This window comes from Typha latifolia, chromosome 11, assembly GCF_019914945.1.
Source record: "Typha latifolia isolate L0001 chromosome 11, TyphaL0001v2, whole genome shotgun sequence".
Classification (NCBI taxonomy): Eukaryota; Viridiplantae; Streptophyta; class Magnoliopsida; order Poales; family Typhaceae; genus Typha; species Typha latifolia.
The window spans coordinates 8845003-8864126 of NC_133096.1; the positions used below are offsets into that span (position 1 = coordinate 8845003).

The 19124-nt window shown below is 37.7% G+C and overlaps 3 protein-coding genes across 3 annotated transcripts; 2 read left to right on the forward strand and 1 right to left on the reverse strand.

Moving 5' to 3' along the window:
* LOC140797844 (zinc-finger homeodomain protein 6-like) lies at window positions 1–1189 on the forward strand. The gene has a single exon (XM_073151526.1). The coding sequence runs from the start codon at window positions 206–208 to the stop codon at window positions 1013–1015; it is 810 nt and encodes a 269-aa protein (XP_073007627.1). The 5' UTR covers window positions 1–205; the 3' UTR covers window positions 1016–1189.
* A 4468-nt stretch (window positions 1190–5657) lies between these two features.
* LOC140797171 (alkylbase DNA glycosidase-like protein mag2) lies at window positions 5658–10132 on the reverse strand (the record flags this gene model as incomplete). Its single annotated transcript, XM_073150450.1, has 2 exons — window positions 5658–6770; window positions 8996–10132. A coding segment is annotated over one exon (1116 nt), but the record flags the coding sequence as incomplete, so codon positions are not given.
* Window positions 10133–13184: 3052 nt separating this feature from the next.
* LOC140798195 (sugar transporter ERD6-like 6) lies at window positions 13185–18586 on the forward strand. The gene is made up of 17 exons (XM_073151961.1): window positions 13185–13572; window positions 13672–13761; window positions 13856–13915; window positions 14008–14073; window positions 14171–14236; window positions 14347–14422; window positions 14560–14624; window positions 14702–14794; window positions 14957–15037; window positions 15143–15227; window positions 15464–15510; window positions 15612–15674; window positions 15758–15817; window positions 15964–16029; window positions 16119–16178; window positions 17740–17854; window positions 18066–18586. The coding sequence occupies exons 1-17, from the start codon at window positions 13285–13287 to the stop codon at window positions 18176–18178; spliced, it is 1494 nt and encodes a 497-aa protein (XP_073008062.1). The 5' UTR covers window positions 13185–13284; the 3' UTR covers window positions 18179–18586.
* Window positions 18587–19124: the final 538 nt, after the last annotated feature.

Below are 19124 nucleotides of genomic sequence, written 5' to 3' on the forward strand. Positions count from 1 at the left end.
GCAAATTTGCAAGTGGGAGGGGGAGGCCGAGTGAGAAACATGACTCTGTCGGCTCCTTCCCTTCCCTCTTTAATCACACCCGATCTTATCACCTCTCTCTCTCTCTCTCATCGTTTTGAAACTCCATCCCAGCTCAATTAAGGATCGGAAATTTTGGTAGCGCGGGGATTTTACTTGTTGATGCGTTGAGTGGGAAATTTTAACGATGGAATTTAGGAACCAAGATGATGAGGAGATGGAGATAACGCCGCCTTCTTCTTCTTCTCTGGGTTACAACCCGGCTCCGATTCGGAGCTCAGCTTTCTCCAAGCCGTCATCTTCTCTACTATCCACTAGAGGAGGAGGAGAGAGAGATGGAGATGGAGGTGGAGGTGGAGGTAGCTCTAGAAATGGTGACGCCTTTTCTATTCCTCCGATCTCGGATAAGAATACCACTACTACTCGCTATGGTGAGTGCCTCCGGAACCACGCGGCCGCCTCCGGCGGCCACGTGGTGGACGGCTGCGGCGAGTTCATGCCCGCCGCCGACGACCCCCTCAAGTGCGCCGCGTGCGGGTGCCACCGTAGCTTCCACCGCAAGGACGCCAACAGCTACCCCCAACAACTACCCAACTCCGCCCGGCTCTCCCTCCCCCTCCCGCTCCCGCCCCTCCAAACCCACCCCCACCCCCACCTTCACCACCAGATCCCCTACCCCATCACCTTCGGCGGCGCCACCACTGAGTCCTCCAGCGAGGAGCGTCACGCGACGGCGCCGGGGTCGTCGTCGTCGTCGAGGAAGCGGTTCCGAACTAAGTTTACCCCGGAGCAGAAGGAGAAGATGCTGCGGTTCGCGGAGCGGGTGGGTTGGAGGGTTACGAAGCAAGACGAGGCGTTGGTAGAAGAGTTTTGCAGGGAGGTGGGAGTGAGGAGGCAAGTGCTCAAAGTTTGGATGCACAACAACAAGCACGTAAAGCAACACCAGAGCCATCAACAAGAAGAAGAAGAAGAAGAAGAAGAACAACAACAATCCTAGAGAGCCCAGATCGATCGACACCCCAACTCCATTGATGTTTGGGTATATAGGAGGAGAGTTGGAGGTTAATTTGAACTCTCTTCTATATCTTCTTAATTAATTTATATTACGCTATGCTACATTTCAATTTATCTTCTTCTTTTACAATCTTCAGTGAAATTGTCTTTGCATTTATTTTCCTTTGGTTTTTTTTTTTGCTCTCTCTCTCTCTCTCTCTCTCTCTCGGGCCCAAAGAAAAGAGATGAGCTTAGGGTTCATAAATAAGCTTTGGATGACATAGGGATAGAGGAGGTTTAGCATCTGTACTACTACTACTACTACTCCTCCTACTACTAGTACACAAAAGGTTGCCTTAGATGACTGAGTGCCTTCGAAGTTGTCCCTTTGGTGCGAGGAGGTGCATTTAATCGAGGAAGCACTTTTTTGCTCTCGGTGGCGAAGCACATTTAAATGATAAATAAAACAACCTTATCTGTAAGACTGTAAACACTTTGCAAACATTCTACGTCGAGGAAGATGGTTGGTTCTTTCACTTGAGCACTATTTCAATCATCAAAAGTGTGTGTTTTTATTTTTAATGATCGAAATAGTATGAGAATAGTTAGAACTAGTTAGATTTTCAAACATGATCCGATTCTTTCGTCATTCAACAAGCAAGCAGTATCTTAGTTAATGCTTTAAAGATTTATAAATTAATGCTCGTCATAAAACTAAGTATTCTTTGTGATTAGAGTGTAATGTTTTGGAGATTATGAGAAATACATGGAAATTTTGAACTCAAATTAAGTTGAACTCTGGGGAGTTGCTTGATGGTTGGAAGAGAATTCCTTCCAACTGGTGGTGGATGGCCCGAGTTGTTGGTGTCACATCTACGTGTGAAGAGGTAGACTAATTGAGTATTTCATCACATGTGATAGAAGAGCTTAATTATCTAAGTCCTGCCATACTTTCAAGAGTTGAATGATCCAATACCATGACCCACGATTTTATTTGCTTAATTGTATAAAAACCACAATTTCTTAATCTTATTCTCATTTCCAGGAATTTAGTAAGAAGAACAATATTGCTAATCTCTTGTTAAGTGGATGTACAGTTCTGTTAAAATAAAAATAAAAACTTGCGTTTGAAATTAGTGGATAATCCGAAGATTATGAGAGGAAGAATTAAGTCTGTAAAACCTTGGCAACTGTGGGTTACGGAAGTGGATTAGGTTGCTAAATATAGTGTAGTGATTTGGTTGGTGCCCAGTATATAATATTTTCTAATTACTGTTAAGGGATACCATCTGAATAAATTACGACAGCGATTGAGCGGTTATGCTAATATAAAATTCATCATTAGAATTAAGAATGGTTAAATTAGGCGGTCATTAGAGCTGCATTTCCAAAGCAATCAAATCATGTCATGTTATCACGTCAACTAACCAATTAATTAAGTAAAGCTCCACCCTCTAATGACAGGTCGAGGTGTTAATTAATACCCTAGTGAGCTTGACCAGATCACACTTTCCCTTGACACGTGGCGGTTAACCCAGCCGTGCATTCGTGCTTAAAACTCCGTGTCGTATAGACTTTAATTTTTTATTTCTATTTTTATTATGGAAGAGAACGTGTCGTATAGACCTAGTTAATTAAATCAACCAACTTGCCCGAATCGGAAAACCCCAAAAAATTTTGAATTCAAACTTTGACGATGCTACCTGCTGTGGAAGAAGACAATGGCACCCTCGCTCTAATATATATATATATATATATATATATATATATATATATATATGTTTTGGCAAATATAATGCATCTTTATGGTAGGTTTAGAAGTCTCATATTGTATTATTTTTGAAGGATTTCTTCTGCATTATTATCACTTGTTTTTTTTTAATAAAAAAAACAACGTAATTGTCACTAAAATATTTTGACTCTTTTTCACTTTTAATAAAATATTTCGAACAAATTATTTTTTAAAGTAAATAAATGGATATAAATAATCAAAATACACTTCTTTCAGAGTATAAAAATATTTATCACTGTTTTTCTTCGGACATACAATACGGTGTGACATTAGATAATTTTAGATTAATTTTAAATAGTTTAAATAACAAGTAAATAGTTTTGTTTTAACTATGACTAATTAGATTTAACGAATATAGTGATATTTTTTAAAAGAGCTAAATATTAATTATGATATTTTGAAGAAATATAATGGCAACTATGATTTGTTTAAAAGTTTTCAGCGACATTTTATTTTTATTAAAATCCCTATTTTGAAACCAAATTAAAATGCAAATATGAATTCAGACGAAACAATAATGATCACATTATTTTTCTGGACCTAATCCACATAGTTAAACTCCAAATAATTAGGATTAATGACATTGTAGAATTGGTTGGTGCCGAGCAATCCAGCAACACCTGGATATCTTCGGCAAATTATTCGTTAAGAGGTATGATTGGAATTAATCATGATCGGGTTGGACGGGTTTCGTGCAACTCCCAACTCCAAAAGCAAGCAAATCGTGTCACGTTACCACCTCAACCGGCCAATTAATTAAGGCGAGGCTTCATATGCTAATGGTGTATTAAATGTTAATCGATAGTCCAAATAACGTGGACCCCACAACCATCCGTACGCCACAGTATCTGATGGACTGTTACGACGTGGCAAAACCCTAGCCCTGCTCTCTACTACCCTGGGACATCTTATTCCGTGCCCCTTGTCGTATCATTTCCAAGGTCCATGTAGACATAGTTCGAGGGGGGGTGAAAATATAATTAATGCTACAAAATTATATATATTATCAATCCTAAATAAATTGAACCTAGAACCTAAGCTTTATAACGAAGCTCTCTTCTCGCCTTATCTCTCAAAGGAGATCGAGAGAGATGAATTGTCTTACAAGCAGGAGGGAGTGGGACTCCCCCTAAACGATCTCCTAAAGGGTCTTGGAGATTGTCCTTTACATGAAAAGGCTTTTTCTTGTCAATACCTTTACCGGCATTAATTCAAAGTGAATGGCGGTTCTCTGCCTCGCTCGCCTCCTATACATGAAAAGTTTTGGAATACTCCTTCGTAAACCCTCTTCCTATGTTCAGGCTCGCTCGTGAATCGATCTAATGGGCTTAGCCCACACCTCCCTCTGAGAAGGAAAAAAAGGTAACATAAGCTTCATAACTGCAATAATATTTAACAACACTGTGCTATTACCTTGGTAGCAAAACTTAAAAAACTCTGGTTACTATCCTTATCTCATCTGTTAAGTAGTTATGTCGTAAGCTTAAGAGCTTGATTCAAACAAAAGAACAAATTGTTGTTCAACTAGGTCTAGTTGTCTGACCGCAGATACGACGTAATTTTGATAGCTCTGTCCAAAATTAACGATTCCGACTCAAATGGATTTGTTTCTATAGGAAGGCTGAAGCAGCTTTTGCATCCATAAACAGAATACATTTAGTTTACACTATCATAATCTCGATAAAACCTTCCACGTATATACCCTCTCTAGTTCATAGCATCTTGGAAACTAGTTGCTTCACAAATAAAATAGTAAGCCTCATTCACTCGTGAAATATAATAGCATCCTTTTAAAATAAGCCTACTTATTCTAATATTATTATTAATTTTTCTAGTACGCTAATTCATCGTTCTCTTTCCTCTTTTCTATACAATTTTTAAAAATTAATTTAGTAAAAAATTCAAAATTACTATTTTGCCCCTATATAGCATATATCAAGAAGCATTTACCTGGTATATAAACCAGAATGACGTACACATTGATATATAAAATATACACATTACAAACAAAATGTATGTACTACGAAGTCAAAGTAGCCTTTATTTGCAAAGAACATATGTTTTGGTCCATATTTGCTAATGCTATTATGAAATGGAATTATTCTGCAAGTCATTCGGCTATTATATGGTATCCTAATTGTTAAATCATCTCAAAAATTGGAGAACTCGTCAGGAAAATTAGCATGTCATCAGTCATAAAATTTGTCAGTTCAGTTCAAGGCAGAGCAATTTATATATATAGCTTGCAGTATATAAACCTGAGAGCAATTGTTATTGTCGGAAACAACTCATCATTAGATAAGGTTGCTTAGCAATATCGCAAAGCTTTCTGTGTTCATGATATTATAGAGATAAGAACTTTCACCAAATATCATGCAATATGTAAGATAGAAGCAAGAGTTGGGAACATCAGATCTCAATAGCACAAAAATCTAAAGCTCACCATGGACCTCTGAGAGCTAGGTTTGTTGAATAAAGCATGCCTACATCCATCATATATCCATGCACTATAATATATTTCCCATGCAACTTGAACCTAGCATGTAACAACATCAAAGATGCACAGCCACACAACCATGGGCCACGAAATAATGTTGTATATTAATGCCCACTATCTCAAATACTTCAGTTTAGCGGACAGATTAGTCATAACCAATAATCAAACAAACAAAACTATTTGCATAGGTTCTATTTACATCATTGAAAGTCATTTCTATCACTATATATAATGCAAACATATAGCGCATGGCTGGAGCCTGAAATAGGCTGAGAGATGATCTGGAAGGAGCTATAAGAACTAAGACACTACAAGTGGAGGTAAGAGCAACCAACAGAAAAGTAGAAAGCCATAGAGTAGGGCAAAGATCTGTCAAAACTCTGGAATAAATTGCTAAAAGTATAACAAGGGAGATCTTGGAAGGAAGGCTCTGAACATCAGCTACCTTTCAAGAAAGGTTATAAAGTACTACAGAATTAAATCGGGGACAACAGAAAATTCAAAATTTGTCTAAATGATTCTGAAACACCATATTCCAATGCTTTAGATCTCCTCAACTATTACAGATTAACTTCTAGGGTTTTAGCTAAAGAATGTGCTTCCTGAAGATTGAATAAAAGGATAAATCACAAAAAATAACTTTAAAAGCTCAAGTTTCTATCTAATGTTTTATCTGTGGTTAATCTTAGTAAAAAATTGCGACTTTTAAGTTTCAATAAAATAAGGGCCGCGGCCTGTTTGTCAAAGAAAAAAGCGTGAGTTTCTGAATTCTCGGCAACACCAAAGTATTTCACAGCAGTTTTAAGTAAAGTAGAGAACATTTAGCTATGCTGAAAAAACTGGTCACCTGAGGAAGCATCCTTGTGACATTGATATTACTATAGCATTGTACAGAAGTAATTGCTGCATAGCTGGAAATAACTGAAGGATTCACTATTCAGTAGAAGCAAGGAAATCAAATATATACAGTAACAATGAGACTCCAAGGATACATATCAAATGGGCAGGGCTCGCATTATTCCACTTATCAGGTCATTTTAATGGAAAAGTCCAATTGCATTTAAAATACATATATTCTTTAGCTTATCAACAATCTTGAATTCTAAAAGTATGACAGAAAAGACACAGAAAAATCTATTTTGATTTTCACACAAAAGTGACAAAAGAATGATATAAAATGAAGGCATCTAAGCATTGCAGTAAATTCAAATCAATTATGCCATCTTATATTCTTCAAAGAGATAGAAACAATCCAACCATTTAACTCTTGAAAGATAAATCCTACTAGCATAAGATTTCAACATTTTTTTCATAATTTTTCTGTACAGATAGACAGAAAAAGAATCCATCTGGAAAAAGCCATCTCTTTCTCCCCAATGAATCAGAATTTCAAATGCTTTTGTTGTAAAAGATCAGTTTGTTCCTTTTCCTCTGACAGATGGTGAGAACTTCGTGTGTGTTCAAACTCCACTACGAGGTTCATCAGGGTCAAAATGTTATTTAAAAAACACAATCAAGAAGAACACATGACTGATATATTCAAGATAATTAAGTACTAACAAAGGTCGTCTAAAATCCAATAATCCCAAATATGTCAGCCATTTGAACTGGTATTGACCATGAAAAAGCAAGAGCCATCCTAGCAAAATGAAACATTACAGTAGCTAGAGAGGCTAAAGAAATCTGCAAAGAACAGTAAATTAAATGAGATCACTGAGACGAACCATTCATGAATGAGAATTGAATTATTTACGTCCACGAAGAAAGACAGGGCATACCAGTTTCCGAATATGAAATATCAACCCTATCCATTATGTATGTATTTGTCCATTTGACATATCTAAGCTTGGTCGGTCGTATTGTTATTGATTCCTCTCACTTATTGAACGATGTTTTCCATATGTATAGTGAGTCATACTTTTGCTTTATGTAGCATATCAGGCATTCCTTATTTCCTAATTCATTTTTTTCCTGGTTGAGGACTACTTAAGTGGGCATGAGTCTAACTCTTTGATTAGATACAGAACTGCAACTAGACCTTAAAGAGAATTGCTGGACAGCATTCTACAACCACAAGTACATGTAAGTAGCATAAGCTTGCTGGTAGTTATTCCTTTGTAAATATATCAATCTGGTTATGTAAACTTATGTGACTGATATGTCACATATTCTTGATGGTCTGCCAAGGAAGACATGGGCCTTACCCTAGATATAGTTTTAACAAATTAATTATGTACAGTTCAAGGTTACTATTTATGTTTTAAAAGATGATTCCAATAGATTGAGGACCCTCAGGTTGGAAGACATGTGCTGCACATGGAAAAACACATTGGCACGTGGGGTTAACAGGTTGGTAACAAAATAATTCTGATTTTGGATAGTCCTAAGACACTATTATGATGAGAAAGCATGAATAGAAGTATAGAACAAATTCACATAATTGGTTTGAGACCGTCACAAATCACAATAATATCCCTTTACTCTTCTGTTTCCATTCATATGGCTTTTCTTTGGTAATTATCTTAAGCTTGTCAATTATTTGACACATGACTATGTGGCATGTACCATATAGCTAATAGCTTTGCATGATCCCATGGTAATCTAATCAAAATAAAGTCTCTATGGTACGATAACCAAACTCCAAATAAATAATTATGTGGGGCTAATCAGTAGAACAAATAGAGAACCTTCTAAGATTTTGGGGACCATCTAGTCCAATCATTACTGCCTAGTCACCCGTCAGACATCTCCACTGCACCAAATTGCACTATACCATTTGTTGGTTTGTCAAGCCATAAGCATGGACAAGTTTTTTCTGAATCCACACAAAGCAACAGTGTAACTCCTAATATCTTTGCTACTTCAGAAAGGAATGGAACCATATTTTAATTAGAAAAAAGATTCAGATAACTTTCTTAAAGTGTTGAAGAAAAGATAAACAAAGCATAGTCATAGATGAATGCTTACCTATTGTGCAAACTGCAAAGGTCATATTATAACTATTATAAGGAACATGAAAGGAATGATCTGAAAAGTAACAGGTTAGATATATCAAACTCATATAGGAAGTCTGTGTATCAAGAACTAATCCCAGTACAATTCTATTTGGTAATTTGGTAAGCCATTGGATAATATTAATTAAAAACATATTATGATCTGTATAAAGAGAGAACACCTCTTCCTTTATACCCTAAGAGGAGAAAAATAAAGCGTACAAACAGCTATCAAGTGTTAACATTTGTAAGATTGAAGTTAAAAAATCAACAAGAACAATATGATCACAACCATACAGGTGACTTAAAACGTTTTCTCGCAGGAAAATGCAGCTCTATTGGATTCAAGGCAAGTGTAAATCTCTACTTGGTGCTCATACTTCATAGAAATCTAAAAGGAACGACATAGTAAGAAACCTTTAATTTAATGCATAATAATTGAGAGGGAACAAAAAAAAAATTCAAAATTCAGAGGAACTGCCAAACTTATCCCATCATAAATTGAACTACATAAATTACCCTTTTGCAAGTTCTCCAGTTTATGAGCAATACAATACTGAGGTCTGAGCATGACATAATAATATATGAAAGACGCAGCCAACAAGAAACAGGCAGTAGTTCAGCCAATTGGACAGACAAGGGAAAGAAGCAAGAATTAACAGCTATCTCAACAAGCCAGCTGCAATGAAAAAGGTATAGTACCAGGAATCTCCGCCGGGGTTTTCACCCAAGACTAGGCAGCATCTGAATAGGATCTATAAGTTGCGCCTGCTGCTGCTGTTGTTGTACTTCGACGGTTCCGGCCGTCGACGCCACCGTGGGTCCACCCTTGTTCTCCACGAGTCGCCACATATACCAAGCCCCGACCGACCTATACGGCCTCCACCGCTCGCAGAGCTGCTCCATCTGCGACGGCCGCGGCACGTCCTCGAGCCCATAAAGAAGCTGCACGCCTTTCCGGACACCGAGGTCACCGACGGGGAGCACATCGGGGCGGTGCAAAGAGAAGATCATGAACATATGGACGGACCAGGCGCCGATCCCCTTCACCATGGTGAGCATGGAGAAGAGGGATCGATCGTCCATGGCGACAATGGAGCCGTCGGAGAGGATCCCGGTATGGTACTTGCGGGCGAGGTCGTGGAGGTACCCGGCCTTGCGGCCGGAGACACCGATCTGGCGGAGCTGGTGGGGGGAGAGGGCGAGGACGGCCTCGGGGACGACGCCGGCCTCGCCGCCGCAGAGGGAGAGGAAGCGGGCATAGATGGAGGCGGCGGCCTTGAAGGCGAGCTGCTGGTACAGGATACTGCGAGCGAGGCAATGGAACGGAGGCTGGAAGCACTGGAAGGTAGGGGGCTCGTGGACGTCGATGACAGCGGAGAGGTGGGGGTCGACGGCGCGTAGGTGGCGGAGGGCGGCGGCTACCTCGCCGTCAGCGGACAGGGGGCGACCGACGGCGACGAGGCGGTTGCTGGTGGCGGGCTTCTTGGAGGAGGGATCGGAGGAGGAGGAGAGCTTGCGGATCTTTTTAGGGCGGAAGGGGAGCTTGGAAGAGGGGGGGTTGGCTACACAAAGGTCTTTTGGGGAAGAAGGGGAAGGAGGGTTGGGAGTTGGGGTGGGAGCGGGGAGGAGGAAGGAGGAGGGGAGAGAGATTGGGTAGTGGAGGAAGGGGTTTGGGAGAGGGTTTGTTCCCCCATGGAGGAGGAGGAGGGAGAGAGGAGGTGGAGGAGGTGGGTTTGGGTCTGGGTGTGGGCAAGGGGTTGGGGGAAGAGGGGATGATGATGATGGGTCATGCCTGGGGAAAGAGAGAGAGAGACGGAGAGAGAAAGAGAGAGTGATTTAAAATAAAAAATAAAAGAATACAATAATTGGAGCTAGTTTTCCCCTTCGTGGGCTCTTCTTTTTATTTTTACTTTTTACCGTGTTTATATTAACAGGTTTTATCTCCAAGTTACTAAGTCATAGGATGGGTTTGGCCCATTAATTAAGAAGCCCGTGTTTATTAAAATCTCAAGTTTGGCCCATACCAGCCTAAAGCAATCCAGGTGATATGAGCTTTGTTCACGTCCAACTCTCGAAATTAAATTTATCAAACTCCAACATGAGCTTAGCTGGAAAAAAAATAAGCTAAAACCTTATCCCGTGTTCAGCTCGAATATGATTCGAACCAACTCATGTTCGACTCGATTTGGCTTAACGAGGTAAGTCTGGCTCTTTCAGAAGACAACTCATTTAGTCCATTTAGAGCTTAACTAGCTTTATCATAAATAATTGAACGAGTAAGAGATACTATAGAACTCACAAGTCATAATACTATCATATTATAAATAAGTTAAAAAATAAATAATAGCTAAAAATTGAGAGCCATTAGCAATTTAATAAATAGATTACTTATTCATTAGTTATCAAATTTCTTGTCCTATGTTTCAGATCAAGTAGTTTAAGGGAGCCCATTGGAGTTAAAATTTTGAGAATGTATCTCTTCTTTTCCACCCCTTAGCTTAGCTGTAGGAGTTAAATTTTTGTTATATTACAAATAGAAGAGAATTTTATTACATTTGGCGCTTAATAAAAAAAAGGGAATCGTCCTCTAGCACTTGTTTCTATTCCTGGGCTTTGTTTTTCCACGTGTCATATTTCTGCATCCTATATTTTGAGCGCAAGGTAAAATGCTCGGCCGAAACGGCTCTAATTCTCCAACCACCTTTCATTTACCTAGCTTATACTAGTCTGTGCTTGCCAACGTATGTATTTATTTGAATACAAATGTTATACTTTTTTTGTGGTACTAGAGTATAGTAAGTTTTTCTTTCTTTAATTTGTGTTCTTTTATATTTATTTTTTTGTCTTTCTGGATTCTTCGGGTCATATTTTGAATTGTTGGGCTAATGCCGAACTTGAGATTCTTTGCTCTCGAAATTTTTTTAAACCGTCCTTTGTTTTACTATTGTGTTGTGCCTCCGGGTTTTGATCATTTAGATTAAATTATAATATTATCTATTATAGGTCAAGTGTATTACTTGTGTCAAAGAGTCATCGTTCTATTTTTTTCTAATCCTTTATGTATCATGCATTCTTGTTGGAATCCATAAACGTTAAAAGATTATCTTAATCTACGAGTATTTTCTCAAAAAATAAAAGACCTAACAAATTTAGATAGAATAACGAGGCCAATTAGATAGCAATAACTACAATAATCTATACATCCTCATCCTGTCTATCCCTTTTTAGTCTCAAACCCACTCCAACAATATGGCTTGTCTCTTTTTGGTTTTGTTGTCTCTCTCTCTCTCTCTCTCTCTCTCTCTCTCTCTCTCTATTTATCAAAGTCACTAGATATTGTGTTTGTAAAGAAAAGACTAATTAATCGACCTCTGGATCTAATCTGTACCTTTGAATCTCATTAGCCTATTGGGACGATCTGACGATCACGTAATAATACAATCTATAGATTTTAATGGCGATTAAGTCAATTGAATTATATACACATGCATTTAAATGATTAGCATAATAATTGCTACAAGATTTGGACGGCTCTTTTTAATTTCACACGTGGAAATAAAAAAAACCCCATCGAGTGTTCATTGTTTTTGACTGTCCAGCTAACGCCGTTTAATCATTAAAGTTTGTCGTGTGAGAAAGGAATAGGGATAATTAAATTTACATCTAAACTCTACCTTACACCTCTTTTATTTATTTTAACGACATCTTTAACCAATCATTCTATTTCTTAAGTGGTAATTATATTTAGATCCTCTTAAACTATTATTATTATTCTCTCTAAAATATAAAAGTAAACATATTATATAGCAGCTATTCACTTGATTTGCGAGTGATATGTTTCAGATTTGTTTGATAATATAACAAAAAGATATAATAGTAATCAATAATAATGTAAATAATATTAATGTTTATCGTTGTTGAACTACCAGTCAAAACCATTAGCTATGGAAATGGGAAAAAGCATCTGCATCTGCACTGCTGGATTTTGTATCTATTCTCCGCCTATCAAATTCATCAATTATGCATCGAATAATATTGATATCTCATCATGAGTTTTCTGGCAAAAAGATAGACTAGAACTAAATCACTCCCTATTACTCCGAGATTTGGACGCATGACTTTTAAGTCTCGCTTATCTAATCAAATACACCAAGCCAAAATACTCTAATCTAATACTCTAAGAGAAGTGAAAGAATTTTTGCTTAATTATTACTGAAAGCTTTGAAATTATTATGAGTGCCACTACATTCTTTACGATGGCTAAATATTTTTAATTTAAAATATAAAATATTAATAAAATATATTTTATGTTGTATAAAATAAGATACGTTTGAATAGTTCTTAAATTATTAGATGTATTTAACATTTTAAAGGAGCACAATAATTTTAATAGCGGTTATGTTAAAGAATGTAATTATAAATTATAATATTTTTTTTTAAAAAAATTGGTGATAAAATCAAGACTCTTGGTCCACTTTAACTCCAATTATTAGAGCAAAAAGTCTCTCCCCTTTGTATGGATGCTGTATATATAGAATACCCGTACTGAGTACGCGCACTTAGCGCTACTCTTAAAACTAATTGTAATATTTAACACTTGTCTTAAATCTGTTATAGTACTACTAATAAAAGATGAGTTGGTCTTAGATCGATCCATCGTCTATTAAAACAAAAAAAAAAAACTAATTCAGATGGATTAATTTTAATTATTTACGAACAGAACAGATCCAATAGAATCCCTAGCTTAATTTATGTTATCCATCTGTCCATGCACACGCGCGCCGCGTGCGACCAAAGAGGACAACTGAAACCTTCAGTTTTTATCCAGCTCATCACCAACAGTGGGCTCCACCTTCCTTTGTGCATCCTGCCATCTCTCCTCCTTTTTGGTCTTTATCCTCTCGTCTTCCTCTCCTACTCCTCCTCCTCCTCCTCCTCCTCCTCCTCTCACTCTTTGATCCAATTGGAAGGGAAATAGAGAAGAAAAAATGAGCTTTAGAGGCGAGGAGAGTGGAAGCGAGGATGGGCGGTCGTCGGATTTGCGGAAGCCCTTCCTCCATACTGGGAGCTGGTATCGGATGGGAATGGGCTCGAGGCAATCGAGTCTGATGGATAAGATGGGCTCGTCCGCCTCCGTCATCCGGGATTCCTCCATCTCCGCCTTCCTCTGCACTCTAATCGTCGCGCTGGGACCAATCCAGTTCGGATTCACTGGGGGTTACTCCTCCCCGACCCAGGATGACATCATTAGGGACCTTGGCCTCTCCCTCTCCGAGGTATCCGATCTCGATCCAATTCGTTTCGTCGTTTCCTTGCTCCGAGTTTGGCATATATTGTGTTGATTTGATTGGCTTTGGGATGTGGATTTGTGTTAGTTTTCGATCTTTGGTTCTCTCTCCAACGTGGGTGCCATGGTTGGCGCAATTGCAAGTGGACAGATCGCGGAGTATATTGGAAGGAAAGGGGTAAGAAAGCTTGCATCTTGGAATCTCTTATAGCTAGCAGGATTAGGAATACGTGATTTTTTATGGGTAATGAACATGATGATTTGTTTTGCAGTCCTTAATGATCGCCTCCATTCCTAACATCATTGGCTGGCTTGCCATATCCTTCGCGAAAGTGAGGTTTTCTTCTTTGTTTTCCATTATCGTCCTTTTGGATTTCTCCTGATTTATTGCAGTTATTTATTTATTTATTTTTTGTTCTACAAGGATTCTTCGTTCTTGTATATGGGGCGGTTGCTGGAAGGATTTGGAGTCGGTGTAATCTCCTATACGGTTGGAGAAAATCGTTTCTTTTATTTGTTCATTTTAGAAAGTAGTTATTTTATTTTATCTTGGCTTTCTTGTTCATTGCCCTGTTCAATGATATTAGGTGCCCGTCTATATAGCAGAGATATCTCCACAGAACATGAGAGGAGCCCTCGGATCGGTGAATCAGGTGTGTTACCGCCTCCCAACAGCTGATCCTTGTAACGTGATTCTTATTGTTTAGATATCATCATCAGGTGGCTTTGCATTTTATTCATGATGATCCTCCTTGTTGTGTAGCTGTCTGTGACAATTGGTATCTTGCTTGCTTACACGCTGGGTATGTTTGTTCCATGGAGAATCCTTGCTGTGATGGGTAAGATGGCAAAAATTTTAGCATCTTAACTTGGAATTGCTAAATGCTAATATTGCTGTGATTTCTTCCTTACCTATATAAGTTGTAGTTTCTGCTAGAATAACTGATCAATAATTTCTGACCTACCATGTTTTTAGGAATTATACCCTGCACGATCCTCATACCTGGTCTATTCTTCATCCCAGAGTCTCCGAGGTGGCTGGTAAGATTTACTGGCTACTGTTTTTTTTTCAACAAGAATTGGAAACCCATTAAAATAGTTTTCTCCTCTCTACATAGGCCAAGATGGGTATGATGGAAGATTTTGAGGCTTCCTTACAAGTTTTGAGGGGATTTGACACTGACATCACTGTGGAAGTGAATGAAATCAAGGTAACCATTAAACTTCTTTGTTTCTGAGTAATATAAACTATAAAGTAATCAAAATTGGTAAGCAATATTCTTTGACCAGATAAAAAAGTTCCATCAAATTTTTAGCTATACGCACCTTATGAAGGTACCAAACCAAGCTATAATTTGAATCAACCTTTGCAGAGAGCAGTGGCATCAGCAAACAAAAGGACTACAATCCGCTTTTCAGATCTGAAGCAAAAAAGATATCGCACTCCTCTGATGGTTCGGTTTCCTGCTGTTATTCATTTGTCCATTGTTACATCTAAAGATTCTAAACTGATACTGTGTACCTTTGGTGTTTAACGATGTTTCTTCCTATTGATTCAGCTTGGAATTGGTCTACTCGTACTGCAGCAGCTAAGTGGAATCAATGGCATCCTATTTTATGCCAGCAGCATTTTCAAAGCTGCAGGTAAGTTTTGCAAATTTTAAGCATCATATATCTTCATTCCTTATATTGGAGTGTCCTTAAACAGCAATCTGTTCAGTCTATATTGTTAATCATTACTAGATAAAATTTTCAATTTCACCTCGACTTCTGTTATCTGTGTCCATATGCCTGGTGTTTTGAATATTAGTGCCCCAAGTTAATGAGATGTGTACAGTTTCTCAGATTTGATCCTTTTCAGATTTTTTCTATCTTGACAGGGCTTACAAATAGTAACTTAGCCACATGTGGTCTTGGGGCTATTCAGGTACAATGTTGTCATCTCAACAAGAAAATATGGACATGGAATTTTTTATCTTGGTTCCTTGGATGTTCCAGTAAAGTACTTATTGGCACGGTACTTTTCAGGTTCTTGCCACTGGAGTAACAACTTGGTTGCTTGATAAAGCTGGTCGAAGAATTCTCCTTATTGTAAGTTCTAGGGAAAACTATATCTTAATCTGCAAAGCTATTGTGACTATCAGCCAATAAGTAAGTTTGGTTTTTTGTTTTAGATCTCTACAGCTGGAATGACTGTTAGCCTTATTCTTGTTGCTGCTGCATTTTTCATGGAGGTAGGTGGTGGTAGGCTGATTGAAGTTTGAACAGATACTCTTTTGCCTCTAGTTGTATTGCATGCTTATTATCTGATACTGGAAAATTTAGGAAGCAGATTTCTTAGCATGAAATTAACATTTCATACTTCTCTATTTGGACCCAGGGAGTTGTTCCTGAAGATTCTCACATACATTATGTATTAAGCATACTCTCATTGGTTGGACTTGTGGTATGCTTTCCATTTGAAGTTTTGCTTTATTGCAATATTTCGAGCAGTTAGATGCTCTCTACTAATTTGAACTGTTTTTGTTCCTCTAGGCTTATGTGATTGCCTTTTCTCTTGGGTTAGGTGCCATTCCATGGATAATTATGTCAGAGGTATGGTCATGTCTTATAAATAACTTCTGTGCTAATAAAGAACAAATTTGACCTCGAATGAACATGGTGATGTGGATTTTCACTTTCCCTTGATCTCGTCGTTAAAAAGATCCAGCTTGATTCCCATGCATTCCCTTCTGTATTAAATGTATGTTTGTCTGTAGATGATATTCTAATGTGTTTGCATCATAATTTAGGATTTAAGTTTGATTATATGATTGATTTGTCGATTTGCATATGTGATAAGCTAAGAAGTACATGCTAAATTCACTAGAAATGCATTTGTTGGCTCATCATGTGATTATCATTTTTGGTGAGATCAAATATGAAATTTTCACTTATCCAGTTATATTTTACTATCGGAATATAAAACTAGATATACTGTCAAATCTTATTCCACTTTTAGTTTAGTGAAATTGTAAGCTTTTGTTTTTTTTTAATGGGAAATCCTAACTTTAGAGTAGGGTTTGTAGTGAAAACCAATAAACCATTACGATTTTTGGATGATTTCTAGTATATGTGCATTTGTATGGAGTTTCTTGTATACTTTTTTGTGTGCGCTAGATAATCAAGATCTATTCTTGATAATTTATCAACATAATTTGGCATTACAAGTTCTCTGACAGATGCAACAAATCTAGTCAAGCATACACAAACAATACATATAGAGGAGCCATTACTGTATTTATATTGCACTTATCCATTGTTTTAGTAAATATAGGAGAGTTGTTACTGTATCACTCTTATGCCACTCTTAGAAAGGATGAGCTGTTACTGCTTTTATGCTTTTCATGTAGAAATTAATTTTCTATTGGAGTAGTTGGTTTGCCGAATCCTCTCGGGGGTTTCGATTGGCTATACTTTATGCAGCTTATAGGATATATAATTGTGGACTACTATGTCGGTTAAGTGCCTTGCTTATGTTCCTCTGGCTCAAGTTTATAAAAAGGTGCTTATACTTTATACACCATATGTATGTTTGTCTGCAGATAAATTGCTTATACAAATATATACTCTATGCATTTACATAAACAACATGTTAAAACTATCTAATTGTGTAGTATGTTGATTATATATATATATATTATCAAGTTGACTTGTTTATTTGCTAGTGTATAAGTAAATTTTGAACACACATAATTGCTAATTGCAAGAAAAAGCATTATTATTGTGTATACAGTAAATCCTAAGGAATTTAAGAAATGGGAAGGCATTAGTATTGGTAGATGATGCACACGTGGTTGAAGTACTGGAACTAATTTTGATGGCCAAGTTTTGTTCAACACTAGTTATTTTTAGTTAAATAAGTTTATGGTTCAACAAGTTATTAGCACATTTATTGTACCATATCAATCTTCGCCCACATCAAAGAGGGCAGTTTTATCATATTAGGGAAATGCAGTAGCACCAATATTGCATACTGCCTAATATAGATCTCTCATGCATCAAAACAGAGAATTATGTCTATAGCATGATAAATATGAGAGCAGATTTGTTGGCAATCTACATTTGTAAATTTTAACTATGCACAGGCTAATCATGTACCATTGTGTCTTTTCAGATACTTCCTGTTAACATTAAGAGCCTTGCTGGCAGTGTAGCAACCCTTGCCAACTGGCTGACATCATGGGCGATTACAATGACAGCAAATTTAATGTTGAGTTGGAGCAGTGGAGGTCTCTCTCTCTCTCTCTCTCTCTCTCTCTCTCTCACACACACACACACACACACACATGCGCGCGCGTGCCTACGCATGCACACGACCTTTGTAGAAATGCATGCAGTTTACATGCATAAGCACTTATATGTGTTTCTGCAACTAGATGTTTGCTAGCTAGTAGTATCTTCGAAAGTTTCATTTATTCAACCCATTACCTTATTCAACAGGAACCTTTACCATCTACTCGGTTGTGAGCATTTTCACTCTAGTCTTTGTGATTCTTTGGGTTCCGGAGACCAAGGGAAGAACACTAGAGGAAATACAGTGGTCTTTCAGATAAGCCCTTGTAGATCAGCAGTAACAAGTGGTCGCCGTAAAAGAATGTCCATCCAAAATCATGATTCTTTGAATTTGCGAACATTTGCAAAGCGGCCAAGGTCAATCTGCACAACCATCAGATGTTAGCTCTACGGGCAGTTGTTTGTGTCACCCAGGTGACGTCAAGTTTATGTCTGTAATGTTACATGTTAAGTTGTTGAATCAGGACAGGGCAGCCAAGCTGATTAATTGGCGATGACACTCTGCTTGAAATAGACTTTGCAAATTTGAGAATTGAATTTATTCATATTATGTTATTCATATTATGTATTAAATGTCAATATGCTGAGACAAGTAAAGTGTAAACAATAAGAACAGTTTATATTTGCATTATGAATTTTATAGAGCAAACCCCAATTATTTGGGACATGCTGTCTCTTCTTATTGGTTTGTTTTAATCCTAGTTATTCTATATTTGCGAGTGTTGGTGGAGTGTCAATGCCAAATTTCACAATCAACTCAGGACCTTGTCTAAGATTCCTCTTCTTACCCCCCTCCTTATTGAAATCTCGATTAGGTGCAAGCTTGTTGACCTATAAATACTTTTCCTCGGACAAGATTGCAGGATCTTTTGATCCAAATTGGCTCCTACCAGGAGATTGGAGTTACCTAAATTTAGCGGATTCTATGGAGGCTTGCATATTGTGTGCCAACTGAAAGGGTGTGCCAAAATGACCTTTTCTTTTTTGTATGATTTCTTGCAGTTCTGATGATATCTTTTGCAGTGTCTGCACTGAGAACGTTTCAAAGATATCAATCTTAACGTAATCTAACCGTAACTGCTACGATTCACCTGAAAAGTATGGATTGGGAAGTTGCACCGAATGTTCGTGTGGATTTGCGTTACAATCTTAAAGAAAAGAAGAAGAAAACTTTAATCCATATCCGATCTAAAATGTTTAAGAAGT

What these genes read in the sequence shown, in the direction of transcription:
- LOC140797844 (XM_073151526.1), top strand. Translation starts at nt 206, where the DNA reads ATGGAATTTAGGAACCAAGATGATGAGGAGATGGAGATAACGCCGCCT.
- LOC140798195 (XM_073151961.1), top strand. Translation starts at nt 13,285, where the DNA reads ATGAGCTTTAGAGGCGAGGAGAGTGGAAGCGAGGATGGGCGGTCGTCG. An exon ending in CAGAGTCTCCGAGGTGGCTG is followed by an intron (nt 14,625 to 14,701) that starts GTAAGATTTACT and finishes CTCTCTACATAG; the next exon opens with GCCAAGATGGGTATGATGGA. An exon ending in GTCGAAGAATTCTCCTTATT is followed by an intron (nt 15,675 to 15,757) that starts GTAAGTTCTAGG and finishes TTTTTGTTTTAG; the next exon opens with ATCTCTACAGCTGGAATGAC.